The 16,560-nt window shown below is 35.5% G+C and overlaps 1 protein-coding gene across 5 annotated transcripts in view; it reads left to right on the plus strand.

The window, feature by feature from the left end:
* ATP13A4 (ATPase 13A4) overlaps nucleotides 1-16,560 on the plus strand; it is a 128,743-nt gene that overhangs the window by 54,790 nt on the left and 57,393 nt on the right. For all 5 annotated transcript variants that reach the window (XM_032337676.1, XM_032337692.1, XM_032337709.1 and 2 more), the window contains 3 exons: nucleotides 6,111-6,180; nucleotides 7,683-7,817; nucleotides 11,436-11,505. In XM_032337676.1, the coding sequence (XP_032193567.1) occupies nucleotides 6,111-6,180; nucleotides 7,683-7,817; nucleotides 11,436-11,505 (275 nt within the window). The remainder of the gene's footprint in view (nucleotides 1-6,110; nucleotides 6,181-7,682; nucleotides 7,818-11,435; nucleotides 11,506-16,560) is intronic.

Below are 16,560 nucleotides of genomic sequence, written 5' to 3' on the forward strand. Positions count from 1 at the left end.
TCTGGAATTGTGATGCCACCAAATTTGGTTTCCTTTTTCAACATTCCTTTGGCTATTCAGGGTCTTTTCTGGTTCCATATAAATTTTAGGATTAGTTGTTCCATTTCCTTGAAAAAAAAAAAAGGTTGGTATTTTGATAGGGATTGCAATAAATGTGTAGTTTGTTTTAGGTAGCATAGACAGTTTCACAATATTTGTTTTTGCAGTCCATGAGCATGGAATGCTTTTCTATTTCTTTGTGTCTTCCTCAATTTCTTTCATGTTTACTTTATAGTTTTCTGAGTACAGATTCTTTGCTTCTTTGGTTAGGTTTATTCCTAGGTATCTTATGGTTTTGGGTACAATTATAAATGGGATCAACCCCTTAATTTCTTTCTTTTGTCTTGCTATTAGTGTATAGAAATGCAACTGATTTCTGTGCATTGATTTTATATCCTGATACTTTACTGAATTTTTGTATGAGTTCTAGCAGTTTTGGAGTGGAGTCTTTTGGGTTTTCCACGTAAAGTAACATTTCATCTGCAAAGAGTGAGAGTTTGACTTCTATGCCAATTCAGATGCCTTTTATTTCTTTTTTGTTGTCTGATTGCTGAGGCTAGTACTTCTAGTACTATGTTGAATAGCAGTGCTGATATTGGACATCCATGCCATGTTCCTGACCTTAGGGGAAAGCCCTCAGTTTTTCCCCATTCACCGTGATATTTGTTGTGGGTTTTTCATAAATGGCTTTGATGATATTGAGGTATGTACACTCTATCTATACACTGTGAAGAGTTCTGATCAAGAAAAATGCTATATTTTGTCAAATACTTTTTCAGCATCTATCGAGAGTATCATATGGTTCTTGTTCTTTCTTTTATTAATGTATTGTATCACATTGACTGATTTGTAGATGTTGAACAAAACTTGCAGCCCAGGAATAAAGCCCACTTGGTTGTTGTAAATAATCCTTTTAAGGTACAGTTGGATCCTATTGGCTAGTATTTTGGTGAGAATTTTTGCATCTGTATTCATTAAGGATATTGGTCTGTAATTCTCCTTTTTGATGGGGTCTTTTTCTGGTTTTGGGATCAAGGTCATAAAAGGAGATTAGGGGTACCTGGGTGGCTCAGTGGGTTAAGCCTCTGCCTTCAGCTCAGGTTATAATCTCAGGGTCCTGGGATCGAGCCCCACATTGGGCTCTCTGCTCAGTGGGGAGCCTGCTTCCCCCACCTCTCTCTCTGCCTGTCTTTTTGCCTACTTGTGATCTCTTTCTGTCAAATAAATAAATAAATAAATTCTTAAAAAAAATAAAAGGAGTTTAAAAGTTTTCCTTCCATTTCTATTTTTTGGAACAGTTTCAGGAGAACAGGTATTAATTCTTCCTTAAATGTTTGGTAGAATTCCCCTTGAAGCCTTCTGGCCCTGGGGTCTTGTTCGTTGGGAGATTTATAATGACTGCTTCAATCTCCTACTGGTTATGGGTCTGTTCAGGTTTTCTACTTCTTCCTGGCTCAGTTTTGTTAGTTTATATGTCTCTAGGAATGCATCCATTTCTTCCAGATAGTCAAATTTGCTGGTGTATAGTTGCTTATAATATGTTCTTATAATTGTTTGTATTTCTTTGGTATTGGTTGTGATCTCTCCTCTTTCATTTATGGTTTTATTAATTTGGGTCCTTTCTCTTTTCTTTTTGATAAGTGTGGCCAGGGGTTTATCACTCTTATTAATTCTTTCAAAGAACCAGCTCCTAGTTTTGTTGATTTTTCTACTGTTTTTTTTTTGGTTTCTATTTCATTGGTTTCTCCTCTGATCTTTATTACTTCTATTCTTCTGCTGGGTTTAGGCTTTCTTTGGTGTTCTTTCTCCAGCACCTTTAGAGGTAGGGTTAGGTTGTGTACTTGAGACCTTTCTTGTTTCTTGAGAAAGGCATGTATCGCCATATACTTTCCTTTCAGGATTGCCTTTGCTGTATCCCAATGATTTTGAATAGTTGTGCTTTCGTTTTCATTTGTTCCCATGAATTTTTAAAATTCTCCTTTAATTTCCTGGCTGGCCCATTTATTCTTTAGTAGGATGTTCTTTAGCCTCCATGTATTTGAGTTTTTTCCAACTTTCCTCTTGTGACTGAGTTCTAGTTTCAAAGCATTGTGGTCTGACATTATGCAGGAAATGATCCCAATCTTTTGGTAATGGTTGAGACCTGATTTGTGACCCAGGATGTGGTCTATTCTGGAGAAGTTCCATGTGTACTAGAGAAGAATGTGTATTCTGTTGTTTTGGGATGGGATGTTCTAAATATATCTGTAATGTTCATCTTGTCCAGTGTGTCATTTAAAGCTTTTATTTCCTTGTTGATCTTTTGCTTAGATCATCTGTCCATTTCAGTGATGGGGGGTGTTAAAGTTCCCTACTATTATTGTATTATTGTTGCTGTGTTTCTTTGATTTTGTTATTAAATTGGTTTATATAGTTGGCTGCTCCCATGTTAGGGGCATAGGTATTTAAAATTATTAGATCTTGTTGGGCAGACCTTTTAAGTATGATATAGTGTCCTTCCTCATCTCTTATTATAGTCTTTGGCTTAAAATATAATTTATCTGATATAAGAATTGCCACCCCAGCTTTCTTTTGATGTCCATTAGCATGGTAAATTGTTTTCCACCCCCCCTCACTTTAAATCTGGAGGTGTCTTTGGGACTAAAATGAGTTTCTTGAGATTGAATATTGATGGGTCTTGTTTTTTTTATCCATTCTGATACCCTGTGTCTTTTGATTGTGGCATTTAGCTCATTTACATTTAGGGTAACTATTAAAAGATATGAATTTAGTGCCATTGTATTGCCTGTAAGGTGATTGTTACTGTATATTGTCTCTGTTCCTTTCTGGCCTGTTACTTTTAGGCTCTCTTTTTGCTTAGAGGATGCCTTTCAATATTTCCTGTAGGGCTGGTTTGGTGTTTGCAAATTCTTTTAATTTTTGTTTTTCCTGAAAGCTTTTTATCTCTCCTTCTATTTTCAACAATAGCCTAGCTGGATATAATATTCTTGGCTGCATATTTTTCTCATTTAGTGCTCTGAATATATCATGCCAGTCCTTTCTGGCCTGCCAGGTCTCTGTGGATAGGTCTGCTACCAATCTAATAATTCCACTATTGTATGTTATAGACTTCTTGTCCTGAGCTGCTTTCAGGATTTTCTCTTTGTCACTGAGACTTGTAAGTTTCACTTTTAGATGATGGGGTGTGGACATATTTTTATGGATTTTGAGGGGGCATTCTCTGTGCCTCCTGGATTCTGATGCTTGTTCCCTTTGGCAAATTAGCGAAATTCTTTGCTATAATTTGCTCCAATATACTTTCTGCCCCTCTCTTTCTTCTTCTTCTTCTGGAATCCCAATTATTCTAATATTGTTTTGTCTAATGGTATCACTCATCTCTTGAATTCCCGTCCTATGGTCCAGTGGTTGTTTGTCTCTCTTTTGCTCAGCTTCTTTATTCTCTATTATTTGGTCTTCTATATCACTAATTCTCTCTCCTACCTCATTTATCCTAGCAGTAAGAGCCTCCATTTTTTATAGTGCCTCACTAATAGCGTTTTTTCAAAATTTCAACTTGGTTAGGTTTTAGTTCTTTTGTTTCTCCAGAAAAGGATTTTATTTCTCCAGAAAGGGATTCTCTAATATCTTCCATGCTTCTTTCATGCCCAGCTAGCACTTTGATAATCATCATTCTTAACTCTAGTTCTGACACATTACTAATGTCTGTATTGATTAGGTCCCTAGCCATTGGTACTTCCTCTTGTTCATTTTTTTTTTTTTGTGAGTTTTTCCATCTTGTCATTTTATCCAGATAAGAACAGATAAATGAGAAAACAAAATGCTAAAAAGGTAGTAATGACTCCAGAAAAATATACACTAACCAAATCAGAAGTGACCTAAAACTGTGGGGAGAAGAAAGGGGGAATAAAAGAAAACAAATATATGTATATATATTGGACCAGTGAATAGAATAGAGCCACTCACTTGATTTTGGGTGTATTTTGGTCTCTTCGAAGAAACTCCTTCCCAAAATTTTAAAGAAAAAAAAACTTATCTATATACAAAAATAAGGTAAACACAATGAAGGGATGGAATATGACTTTAAAGATGAAAATTAAAAAAGGATTCTAAAAAAGTAACTGATAAGAAGTTGGTTAAAAAAAATAAAAAAGGAGGAAAGAATGTGATTAGTATGGATGCTAGAACAAAGCCATGTGCTAGATTTAGGGTATATATTGGTCTATTAGAAGACACTCTATCCCAAAATTTTAAAGAAAAAAAAAACTTATATGTGTACAAAAAATAAGGTTAAATACAATGAAAGGATAAAATATGACTAATGAAAATTTAAAAAGATTTTTAAAAGGCATTGATATGATAAAATAGTTATAAGAAAGAGAAAAATTCAAAAAATAGAATAAGAATTTTTTTTTTAAAATTTAACTTTGAAAGACTAAAGATTCATGGGGAAAAAAGCCATGAATTCTATGTGTTGCTTTTCCCTAGCTCTGGCATTCTGCAGTTCTCATTGATCAGTGAACTTGGTCTTGGCTGGATGTTCTTGAACTTCTGGGGGAGGAGCCTGTTGTAGTGATTCTCAAATGTCTTTGCCTGAGGCAGAATTGCACTGCCCTTGCCAGGGGCCAGGCTAAGCAACCTGTTCCTTCAGTTCACTCTTGGTAGCTTTTTTTTTTTTTAATATTTTATTTATTTGACAGAGCTAGAGATCACAAGTAGTCAGAGGCACGCAGAGACAGAGAGGGAAGCAGGCTCCCTACTGAGCAGAGAGCCTGATGCTCAATCCCAGGACCCTGGGATCATGACCTCAGCTGAAGGTAGAGGCTTAATCCAGTGAGTCTCTCTGGCGCCCCTCTTGGTAGCTTTTGTTCCTGAATGCTTTCCATAGAGCTTTGAAGGATGGGAGTGAAAATGTCAGCCTCCCTCTCCTCAGTGCACCCTCAGAGAAAAGCAGTCAATCACTCCCTCTCCCTGGTCCCTGGCTGGGCTTCGTACTCACCTGACCTGTGACTGAGCATTTCTGTCTATGGTGCACAACCCGGTTTGGAGTCTCCAAACCCAGCATATTCCTGCAGTGTGCTCCCGCACTGCTCCTTTCAGAGGAGGAAGGAAGGGATCTCTCCAGATCTGCCACTTGTGGGGTAGCTGCTTGAAGAGCAGTGGCCCGACTGTGCATTGGATCACAGTTTAAGGTAACCTCGAGCTGAGAGACCACTCCTTGTCTCCATCTCTCCAGCTGGCTTCCCTGCTCTGATATGTGGAGGCTCTGCCACACTCAGACACCCCCAGTCTCTCTGTGACCCTGAGGGTTCTGAGACCACATTGTCCCCACGAGGGCTCCACCCCCTGCTTAGCTTCTGGAGGGATGTCCTTCAGGGGAGCAGACTTCTAAAAGTTCTGATTTTGTGCACTGCTGCTCTCTCACTTCCCAGGAGCAGGCCCCTCCCCCTGTATGTTGCTTTGGATTCACTTCTTCACATGTCCTACCTTCCAGAAAGTGCTCAATTTTCTGTTCCTAGAATTCCTGCTCTTTTTCTCTTCAATCTCCTGTTGAGTTTGTAGGTGTTCAGAATGGTTTGATAACTATTTAGCTGAACTCCTGGGACCTGACGATATTTAGGTCTCCTACTCCTCTGCTATCTTGCCGGCAGCCTAATGTCCTCAACATCTTTTCTTAAAACAAATTCTGCAGCTTCCCACAGCTGAACAAGCGTAGGAAGGTAAAACAATTTTCTTGTAATTATCCCTCCATCCCACATCCACAGAGGCAAAGTTGGGGACAGAGTTGAGAGAGTGCCAATCTCGGAACTACCTTAATGAGGCAATGGCTAAATTAAATACCCAAATTGCCATCAGGGAAATATTTAGACCTGAGGAAGAGTCAATTCAACAGATGCAAAAAGATCAAGTTTATTGTTTTTGGTCTTGGGAACTCTCCCCTTCCTCACTTATTTTGAAAAGGATGGGGGCTTTTGTTGATTGTGAGAGAGTGAAAAGAACTTTTTGTGAACAAGTAAAAAGTGGGTTTCATTTTTATTATTAATAACTAACTGATCTATGATTTCTCTCTGTAGGAGGTTAATATGTGGGCCTAATACTATTGATGTTGAAATCACACCAATTTGGAAACTACTCATCAAGGAGGTAATCAGTACTTTCTCTTCATCCTGGCTGGAGAATAAAGGAATTCAGTTCTAGTTAAAAGATCAGGAATGCTACTTGTCAATACATAACTGTAATTTGGGATATTTTAAAAAAATACAAAGTATAGTTTCTTCATATCTCTCTTCTACTCTTTTTCTCAGAGACCATCTTTTGTACATGTTGCCTGATATAGTATAAGATATGATGCTGATGTATCCACTTATCCTTTTATAACTGGATAAACATACATTTCTTCTCTTTCTTTCCTTTTTAATCCTATGTTTCTTAGTCTGTCTCAAATTTGTGAAACTGAAATAATAATTAAAAATTTAAAAAACTCAGAACTTTTCTTATGAACACAATATACAATTTCCTCAACATCTAGAATTATAGGAAGAAAAACATCTGCTTGGACTTACTAGTTTTCTTCATCTCAATGTGTGTGTGGGAGGAGAAAAAGGATTTAAACATCATTTGATGAGTTGAATTTTTCCTCTTTGACTCTACTACTGGGCTTATTTTTCACTTAGCCATGATTATTATGAAACTATAACTGTAAAGCTGTACTCTGGGTCTTTTCTTGCACTTCACTACTTCCTTTATAAAAAACATATTAAATTCAAGGTACTTTCTGAATATTTCTAGCATGTTTTCTTTCAGGAATGGAAGGAAGCAAAAGAAACTGAAAGGAAATGTTTCTGTTTGTTCCTTCCCTAACCAGAGTCAAGGAATAATGTTCCCATCCTAAACAAATAGAAAGAAACTAGAAAGTATTGGAGTAAGGGTACAAAAAGTCTTAAACCAAAACAGGCTAACGACTGTTGGAGTTAGCCTCTCCTTTCTCCACAGTGTTCTAGATATTCGGTGACAAGTTTCCCACTTTCAGCTTGGCTCTCTACTTATGAGCAATTGTGGTTTTCAACTTAGCCATTAATCTAAGGTATTTTGATGGCTTTGAAGATCATAGATGGTGTGTCATAAGAAAGAACAACAGACTTGAGAACATTTTAACTTTGTAAACCTGGAGTCTTAATTTCAGCCTTCTTATGGCCAGTACATGTAAACAGGACCTGGAAATATTCACACCCAACACCCTTGCGATGGTCAGTATGAGGATCCATGAGACACTACTTTGTAAATGATAATGTTAACAGTGATTAAAAGTAAGGGCTCCAGGGCCAGATTGCCTGGGTTCAAGCCCTAATCTGTGGCTATTACAGCTGCGTGACCTTGAGCAAGTTTGTCAAGGTCTGGGAGACTCAGCTTTTCCACCTTTTCAATGGTGATAAGTAATAGCTTCTGGGTAATAAGGTAATTATGGAAATTAAAAGAGAAAATTTAAGTAAAGTTGCTTAGTACAGTGTCTGGCATATGATAATTGCTGAATAAATGTAATAAGAATGAGAATATTGTATAGGGTGATTTATGAAAGCAAACAGGTCAATGAATAGTTAATGTGAAGACTAATTATTCCTTTTGTCTTCCTGTTTTCCTGCCAACAGGTTTTAAATCCATTTTACATATTTCAACTCTTCAGTGTCTGTTTGTGGTTTAGTGAAGACTATAAGGAATATGCTTTTGCCATCATAATTATGTCCATCATGTCCATAGCTTTGACGGTCTATGATCTCAGAGAGGTGAGTTTTTCCCACCAATCTTGTGCCCACAGAAAGAGATCAGTAGGAACTTTATTGAAATTTTGTTAGAAAGAAGAATCAGGAAATAGTTATTGCCAACTCTACAATAAATGAGATCAGGTTTGTGAATATCTAACACAAGTACTTATGCCAAATAATGTTATTCCTTTTCCTTCTCTCACATCCCAATTCCTAGCCTTCCAAGTTATGTTTTTCCCTCTAGTTTACTCAGGCTGATCAGTTGGAAGATACAAATTCTATGAATTGTGAATAAGTGAAAAGATATATGCAGATAGCACTGTTAGATCCTGAAGGTGGTGGGAGAGGGTGGAAGGCGGTAGAGTCTATTTAATAATGACTCTTTTGCCCATGTTGTTTGGATGGTACTTATTCATTAAAGCCTGAGTCCAACACTTGTCTTTCTTTATGCCCACATCAAGGGGTCTAAGTGCTTTTGGGAAAAAGTCATGTAGAAGAGATTGGTTGATCACAGTCTCCCATTCTCAAAAGTAAGGTTTCAAACCAAACTCTCCTCACTTTTTATGAGATGCCTAATTACTCTTATTCCACTCCTCTAATTCAGTAGATAATCTCCCATCTTGTTCCACAAAGAAGTTAGAAACTATAAGATAGGAATTTGCTCAACTCCCCACCCACAAACTCCCAAATGACCCTGTCTCTGCCTCCCTTCTGCCCTGCCCTCTTATTACAGAGGAGAAAGGGCCCTCTGCCTATGCTTGCAATAGCATCCTTTTCTATCTGCTCAGGGTACTTACATGGTCACTGTAAGTGGACCTCCTCCATCACTCCCCCAATGGCCTTTCTATCAGCATTAAACATGCTCAAGGGAAGTAACAATCCCCTCTCTTGATAAATCTTCTACGTTTAGCTACTACTCAGCCTCTCTTCTTCCTTTTGTAGGAAAACTTCTTTATGCATTCTCTCATGACTTACTGATCTCCTTCTCACTTTTCGCTATACAGACCCGATTTTCACTTTTGCGACTCCATTAAAAAAACTCTTGTTAAGGTCACCACTATAATCCTAATGCCATAGGTAGCTTTAAATTTTTTTTTTTAAAAGATTTTATTTATTTATTTGACAGACAGAGACCACAAGTAGGCAGAGAGAGAGGAGGAAGCAGGCTCTCTGAGGAGCAGAGAGCCCGATGCGGGGCTCGATCCCAGGACCCCGAGATCATGACCTGAGCCGAAGGCAGAGGCCTTAACCCACTGAGCCACCCAGGCGCCCCTAAATTCTTTTTTAAATTCCTTTTTTAAGCTAGTTATTTTTTTCTTAGTAGAAGGAGTAATACAGGGACATAATTTTTAAAAGACTCAAATAGGACAATACAATGTAAATAAAAAATAAATATCCCTCCAACCTTGGTTCTCCCAGTATCCAGATCCCCTTTCTGAAGGCATCCACTGGGTCCAAATGTTCTATAATGTTTAGCAGTATTAAACAGATGTACACTAATTTGTTTCACACAAACGGAAATACACTATGCACACTGTTCTGCACTTGCGTTTTTCACCTAATATATCTTAAATATCATCCCAAATCTGCACAAATGTGTTTTCTCTAGATGTACCATAATTTTTAAACCAGTTATGTTGTTGGATATTTAGATTGTTTCTAGTTTTTTGCTATTAAAATAATGACAATTCTTGCACATATACCTGCCTACACCTCCACATATATGTGTGTTTATAAATATATATAAATTATGAATATGCATAATTCATATTACATGTAGTTATGTATATAACAGGTATATTGTCTCCTTATATATGACTTGTATGAGATATAAAATTTCTATACTTGAAATTATAATTATAAACTAGATATATTATTTTAATAGACGTGGTCAAAATGCCTCTTAAACAATTTACACTCCTCCCAATAGTAGATGGGTGTTGGTTTTCCTTACTTTGCCAATATAAGTGAAAATAGAATCCCATAACTTTAACAGCATGTTTCCATTATGATTGGAGCACTTGGTCAAGTCCTAAGCTGTTTGTATTTTTTCACTGTGAACTGTATTCATGTCCTCCATTAATTTTTATTGGATTGTCAGTCTTTTGTTTGCAGATTTTATAGTCCCCCTCCCACAGTGAACATTTTTTTTTTTTCCGCATTGCAGCTTTCGCTAACCCTCTCCCTTGCATTTGACAGTTACCTGCTCCATTGCTTCTTTCTGGAACGCTCTTTCCCTTAGGCTTCAGAGACACACACTGTCATCCTCTCTAGTAGTTCTTTCTTAGTCTCTTTTTAGAGTTCCTCCTCTTCTACCTGGCTTTTCTTTGGGGAGGAGTGTCTCAACATCAAAACAATATGCAAACTATAGCATCATTATATTAGCATCAGGTAGCATCATTATATCATTTCCTACCCAGTTTTGTTATTGCTTCTACTAACACTATGTCTTGTTGTCCTTTTCACGTGACTATATTAAGAGATTCTTCATTATTCTTGTAACTGTATACCAATGAATTCTAAAGTGACTTTTAAATTTATAAATATTTCAAATCCAAATATTTCTTTTGAGTTTGACATTCAGAGATTCAACAATCTATTTGATTCAAAGCCACTTTTTTCGGGAAGATTTTTACTGCTTCCATTGGCTATATATGCTCCAAAAGAACATTTTCCCCCCTTATTTCTGATTGTAATGATACCTTTATGTTTGTGATTATTTGATTAAAAATATTTTTCCCGGTGGGTTGTAAATTCCTTGCTGGTAAGAATCATATCTTTTTTTTCTTTTTTAACCATTGCATCTCCACTTCTTAGCATAGTCCCTGGCCCATAAAGGTTGTTTAATAAAGTTGCGTGAATGCAAAAATGAATAAAAGAATAAGTTAACAATAGAACACTCTATCTTTCACCTTATATTATTCTACTGATCATTCTTAGGACATATTAGTCAGATCTGTAAATGGTTTGATGTCAGAGATTTAGGGGGTGTCTTAAATAGCAAAATCAGAATAAAAAAATGAATACACTAAATGATTAGGAGTTTTAACTCCTAGAAGCAGGTAGTTCTTTTACACAACAGTTTCTTAATTAATGTGAAATCTAATATAATCTTATTATATCTTTCTTTTCTATCTTGTTATGGATTCACTCTCAGTGTCCTATGTATTTCATATATTAATACAACATATACTATGAGGAAATAGCAGGCACCACCAAACTCCTTATAAAGTTATAGATTAGGAACTCTGATGTGGGATAACTCAAGCCTGAAATAATGCTTCGTGAAGCTATTTAGGTATAAACACATATCTTGAATGATTAAAGTTCTTGATGTTCTCAACTGAAAGAACTAAAGACAAATTTATGGATATCAAAAACGACTTTGAGTGAACCAAGCAGGCTGGGAAATTCCTTTCTACCAAAGAACACATACTTATTGTTGGTAAGCCGGACAGCAAGCTGGATGACTTTTCTGTTGACTGATTGGCTACTTAGTCCTTAGTTTTTAGCCAGCATATTCAGTCAGGCACAAGACAGTGTTCTATCTTTAAAGAGACTAATGCTTTACTGAATTAATACTTTGGATGTATCTTCAAATAAATAAGGCTTTTCCTATTTTCCGTTCCTCTCTTTCAGCAATCTGTAAAACTTCACCGCCTAGTTGAATCACATAATAGTATTACAGTCTCTGTATGTCGGAGAAAAGGTAAGTCTCATTAATTTAGATCTGTGTGTGTTCGTATGAATCAAAACAGGATTTAAATTTTTATCTCTGTTTCTACTACTCTCATCTTCATATGCATTTTTTTTCTGTACATTTACCTAACGGAATAAAGTGCTTGAGGCATTTTTGCCTTAAAAAAATTTTTTTTTACTGGGACGTCTGGGTGGCTCAATGGGTTAAAGCCTCTGCCTTCAGCTCAGGTCATGATCTCAGGGTCCTGGGATGGAGCCCCTCATCAGGTTCTCTGCTCAGCAGGGAGCCTGCTTCCTCCTCTCTCTCTGACTGCCTCTCTGTCTACTTGTGATCTCTGTCAAGTAAATTTAAAAAATCAAAATAAAATAAAATAAAATAAACATTAAAAAAACTTTATTGAGATAAAATTGACATATAACTAACGGAGCATATTTAAAATGTACAATTTGATAGATTTTAACTTATGTACATCTGTGTAACTATCCATGAAATTATCACCACAATAATGATAATGACTATCCATTACTCCCAAAGGTTGCCTTGTACCTGTTTGTAATCCCTCTTCTCAACTTCTCTCTCTCTCCATCCCCATCCTTAGTCAATGATTTTGCATGTTTAGAACTGTATATAAATGGTATTATTCAGTAGGCATTTTTATGTCTTTTATAACATATTTTGGGGTAATTTTACAAGGATAAAATTCATAATTATTTTTAAATGTGTCCTTTTGTTAAATATGTCAATAGTTTATTCCTTTTTTATTCCTGAGGCGAACCCCTGTGTATGGATAGATTGGTTTGTATTTCCATTCACCTACTGATGGGAAATTTGAATTGTTCCTAGTATTAGAGTATTACAAATGATGTCTCAATGAAAATTTGAGTTCAAGTCTTTGCATGGACATACACTTTCATTTTGTATGGGGAAATACATAATTGTGGAATGGCTGGGTCATATGGGCAGGTAAATGTTTAACTTTTTAAGAAACTGCCCAACTGTTTCCCAAAGTGTTTGTACCATTTTGCATTCTTACTGGCAGTGTATGAGAATTGTAGGGCCTCCACATTCTTGTCTATACTTGGTATGGTCATTTTTTAAAAATTTAGCCATTTTAACAGATGTGTAGTGGTATCTCATTGTAGTTTTAATTTGCATTTCCCTAATGACTAATGGCACTGACCATCTTTTCAAGTGCTTATTTTCTTCTTATATATCTTCTTGGTGAAGTAACTGTTCAAATCTTTTGCTTATTATGTTGTTTTCTCTAATTAGCTTTCGAGAAGAAGTTCTTTCTATATTCTGAATCCAAAGCCTTTATCAGAAATATGGTTTGTAAAGATCTTCTCTCACTCTATGACTTATCGTTTCCATTTTCTTTACAATGTCTCCCAAAAGGTGCATATTTCTACTTCTGTTAAAGTACAGTTTATCATATTTTCCTTTTGTGGACCTTGCTTTTTGCATTACATCTAAGACCCCTTTGACTAACCCAAGGTTATTAAACTTTTCTGTGGTGTCCTAATGTAAATAAGTGTTTCATATGTAAGTTTTTAATGAATATCTATTCAATAAATTGAGGTGAGGTACTTTTTGAGATTCAAAAATACATTTTTATAACAATACAATAGGAAAATATGAGTTACTTTCTTTCTAGAATAAGTTCATCAAATCCTTCTCAATATGAAGAGTTACAAGCTGGAGCCCTGCTTGGAAATTCTACACATCTGGGAAATTTGTTAAAGGTTAGAGTAGATTGAACAGATTTAACAGTTTTTAACAACTTTGTTGCATAGTAGGCTAGAGAGTACAAAGAAGAAAATTTTCCTAAAGGATCTGAACAATGCATTTTATCAAGAAACGATCGACATTTTTCAAAATGGGATAGTAATTATGAGAATGGGCTGGTGGATATAATTCTAGTTTTTCTTTTTCCAATCCTATGAACGTATCTATCCGGTTCCCAGGAAACGGGGCCATAATTAACAACTGCAACAGATATTTTCTTATAACACAAAGTAGCAAACAAAAATCTATAAAACTTGTAGCCCAAGCAGAAATGATTTAGGTTTCAGGATCAAAATGTTACATAAAATATAGAGTGATGTTGTTTTGTTTTCTCCAGATATAAAAGGCCTTCTCCAGACTAGACATCATTAATGATAATAATGATGGACATAATATATGTCCATAATTATGGACATAATAATGTCCTTCTGATGGGCAAATATACTTGCAATCTTTCAGAACAATTCTTTGTTCCCTATTATAAATCAGCATAGATCTGGTCTTCTAGGAATCTTTCTTTTCAGGCATGATAGGAAACTTAATGTAATAGGTGGATTTCTGCCCACTGTGAAGGAGAATGATGATGGCCTTCTCCACAGTCATTCTGGGGCTCTTTTAAGCCAGGATCTAATACCACAAAGTGTTTAGGATTCTTTCCTATTAATGGCCATAAAAAACTTCATCTGAGGTCTTAAATGTACACTGAGGAAGAGACAACAGAATGACAGAATTGGGAAGACATGTTGGACAGTGAGAAAACTGTTTTTGAAATTCACTTGGACTTCCAACATCTGCTTTATTCTTATTTTGTATATAACTCTTCTACTTGATAGTTGAATGCTGTTGGGAACTCATAATTTATATGGTCAGTCTTATCAAATAATGTTAAACTCATGATAGATGGGCAGTCTCCCTTAGAGATTGATAGTGACAAACACAAAACAAAAACTAGATTGTTTTTTAAAATATTCAGTTTTAGCTTTCACATTTAGATCTATATTGCATTTCGAGGTTTTTTTTTTTTTTAAACTGAAGTTCATTCTTTGCAAATAGACATTCAAATATTTCAATACCATTTGTTGAAAGGACTGTCCTTTCTCCACTGGGTTGTCTTTGCATCTTGGTCAAATATTGCTCATACACAGATGAATCTGCTTCTGGACTCCCTGTTCTGTTCTAATCATCTATCTGCTTGTCTCTATAACAATGCCATCAAATGGCTTTATAATTAGTTATGCATAAATGATGAATCTTGGGACACTGAAAAACTAAAATAAAGTTTAAAAAAATAAAGGTGGGGTGAATGAAGAAAAAAATAGTCTTTAAATAGGATAATGTTAGTCCTTTAGCTTTGTTCTTCTTTTCAGTGTTGCTTTGCTGATATTATAACCTTTGAGTTAGAATCAAACTGTCAATTTCTAACAAGAAAAAAACATGATGAAATTTTGATTAGGATTGTGTTGAACCTATAGATTAATTTGTGAAAAATATGTTAATAAATTTGGGTCTTCTGTCTTATGGATATGGTATATGTCTCCATTTTTCAGTCTTTGTTAATTTGGTCCTTGATTTCTCTCAGTGATGTTTTGCAGTGTTCGGTGTGTGGGTCTTACACATTCTAAGATGCATTCCTAAATATTTCATGATTTTGATGCTATCGTGAGTGGTAGTTCAAAAGGTATATGTTCAATTGTTCATTTGCTAGTAGCTTCTTCAAATGTATGTGATGATTAGTCTCTATAGACTGTCATGTCTATATTCTGAAGTCAGGGAGACCTCTGGATTTTGTCTGGGTTCCCCCTTCCTGCACAATGGCCTGGGAACTCTCTAAAGACAGTAAACTGAGCAATTGTAGGGCACCTTCACTTGTTTCCTGTCTTATGTTGTTTATGTTAGGTATTTAAAACTACTGTTTCATATATTTTGTATATGAATATCGATACATATATGAATATATGTATATTGCATTTGTTTCGGATGGGAAGATAGATCTGCTCCTTTTTGTGGCTGAAGGAAAACTTCCCCTTTTAAGAACACCCTGATCATTTTCTTGTTTAACCTTTTGTGATGAAATGTTTTGCATACATACAACAATGGGAAGAATATAATAATGAAATCCCATATAGCGATCACTTAGACTCTACAATCATAACACACTGAATCTTTTTCATCCGTCTCTCTGGATTATTTTTGAATTATCCCAGATATCATGTAATTTAATGTGAAAAAAATGCAGTGTATATGTAAAATATAAAGATTCCTTTTTAATTCTTTTACCTAAAAAAACCTAAAATAATTCCGTAATTTAAAAAAATCAATTACATAGAAGAGTTGAAATTTTCCCAATTGAACCATAAGTGTGTGTTTATACATGCGTATATTTTCAAATAATATTCAAATAAAGCCCACATCTTGCTATTAGTTGATAAGTCTCTAGTTTCTTTGAACTCTACACATTCCTTCCTTTATATCTTACTTTTTTCCTCACAAATTTTTTATTGAGGAAAGCAAATAGTTCATCCTAGGGGTTCTACAGTTTAGATTATATTGGTTACATATTCATAAAATTATTTAACACGATTTTCTGTGGTCTACACTTCCTGTAAATTGGTTGTTAGAGGCTTGAGTTTTTGACAAGAATATTTCATAGCTGATATTGCATAGTTCCAATGAAAGATACATACTGATTATCCTCTTTTTGTGATGTTAGCCTACATAAATGTTTATGACTTAGACTAACTATTTCATTAAGAGTTTGAAATTCCTACTTCTATCATATGATTTTCACATACTAAGTGGAATATTTATATAAAGAAAAACACTCTCCTCAACTATTTCATTACCCTGAGTTTCAGTTTGTTTAAGAAAGACAAGATTAATATTTGATTATTTCCTGTTATGTACCAACTTTCAGAATAATGGGTTGATCCTCTAGCATTCCTTAAAGGATTTTTTAGTGTCATTATGCGATCATATGGGTCGACACATTTCCATCCATAGCAATTTTTATTCTTACTGTGCTCGAATTTTCTCATCTTTGGCTTTTGAGTGCCTCCTCAGGTTGGCTTCTGAATTCTTCTGCTATGACCCCAGTAGCCTTTAAAAGTTTTGTTGCTTTCTGATATGATAGGATATTCCAAACTTACCTTGGACAATTCCTGCTCCAAACCTGGACTCATCCTTTTTTCCAAAGAGCTCTTATATATTATTATAGACCTCAACCAGAGCGCTCACTATGGTGTTAGTCACTATTGCTTGGCCTTTTCAGAAGACAGATTT

The sequence above is a fragment of the Mustela erminea genome, chromosome 1 (assembly GCF_009829155.1).
Source record: "Mustela erminea isolate mMusErm1 chromosome 1, mMusErm1.Pri, whole genome shotgun sequence".
Lineage (NCBI taxonomy): Eukaryota > Metazoa > Chordata > Mammalia > Carnivora > Mustelidae > Mustela > Mustela erminea.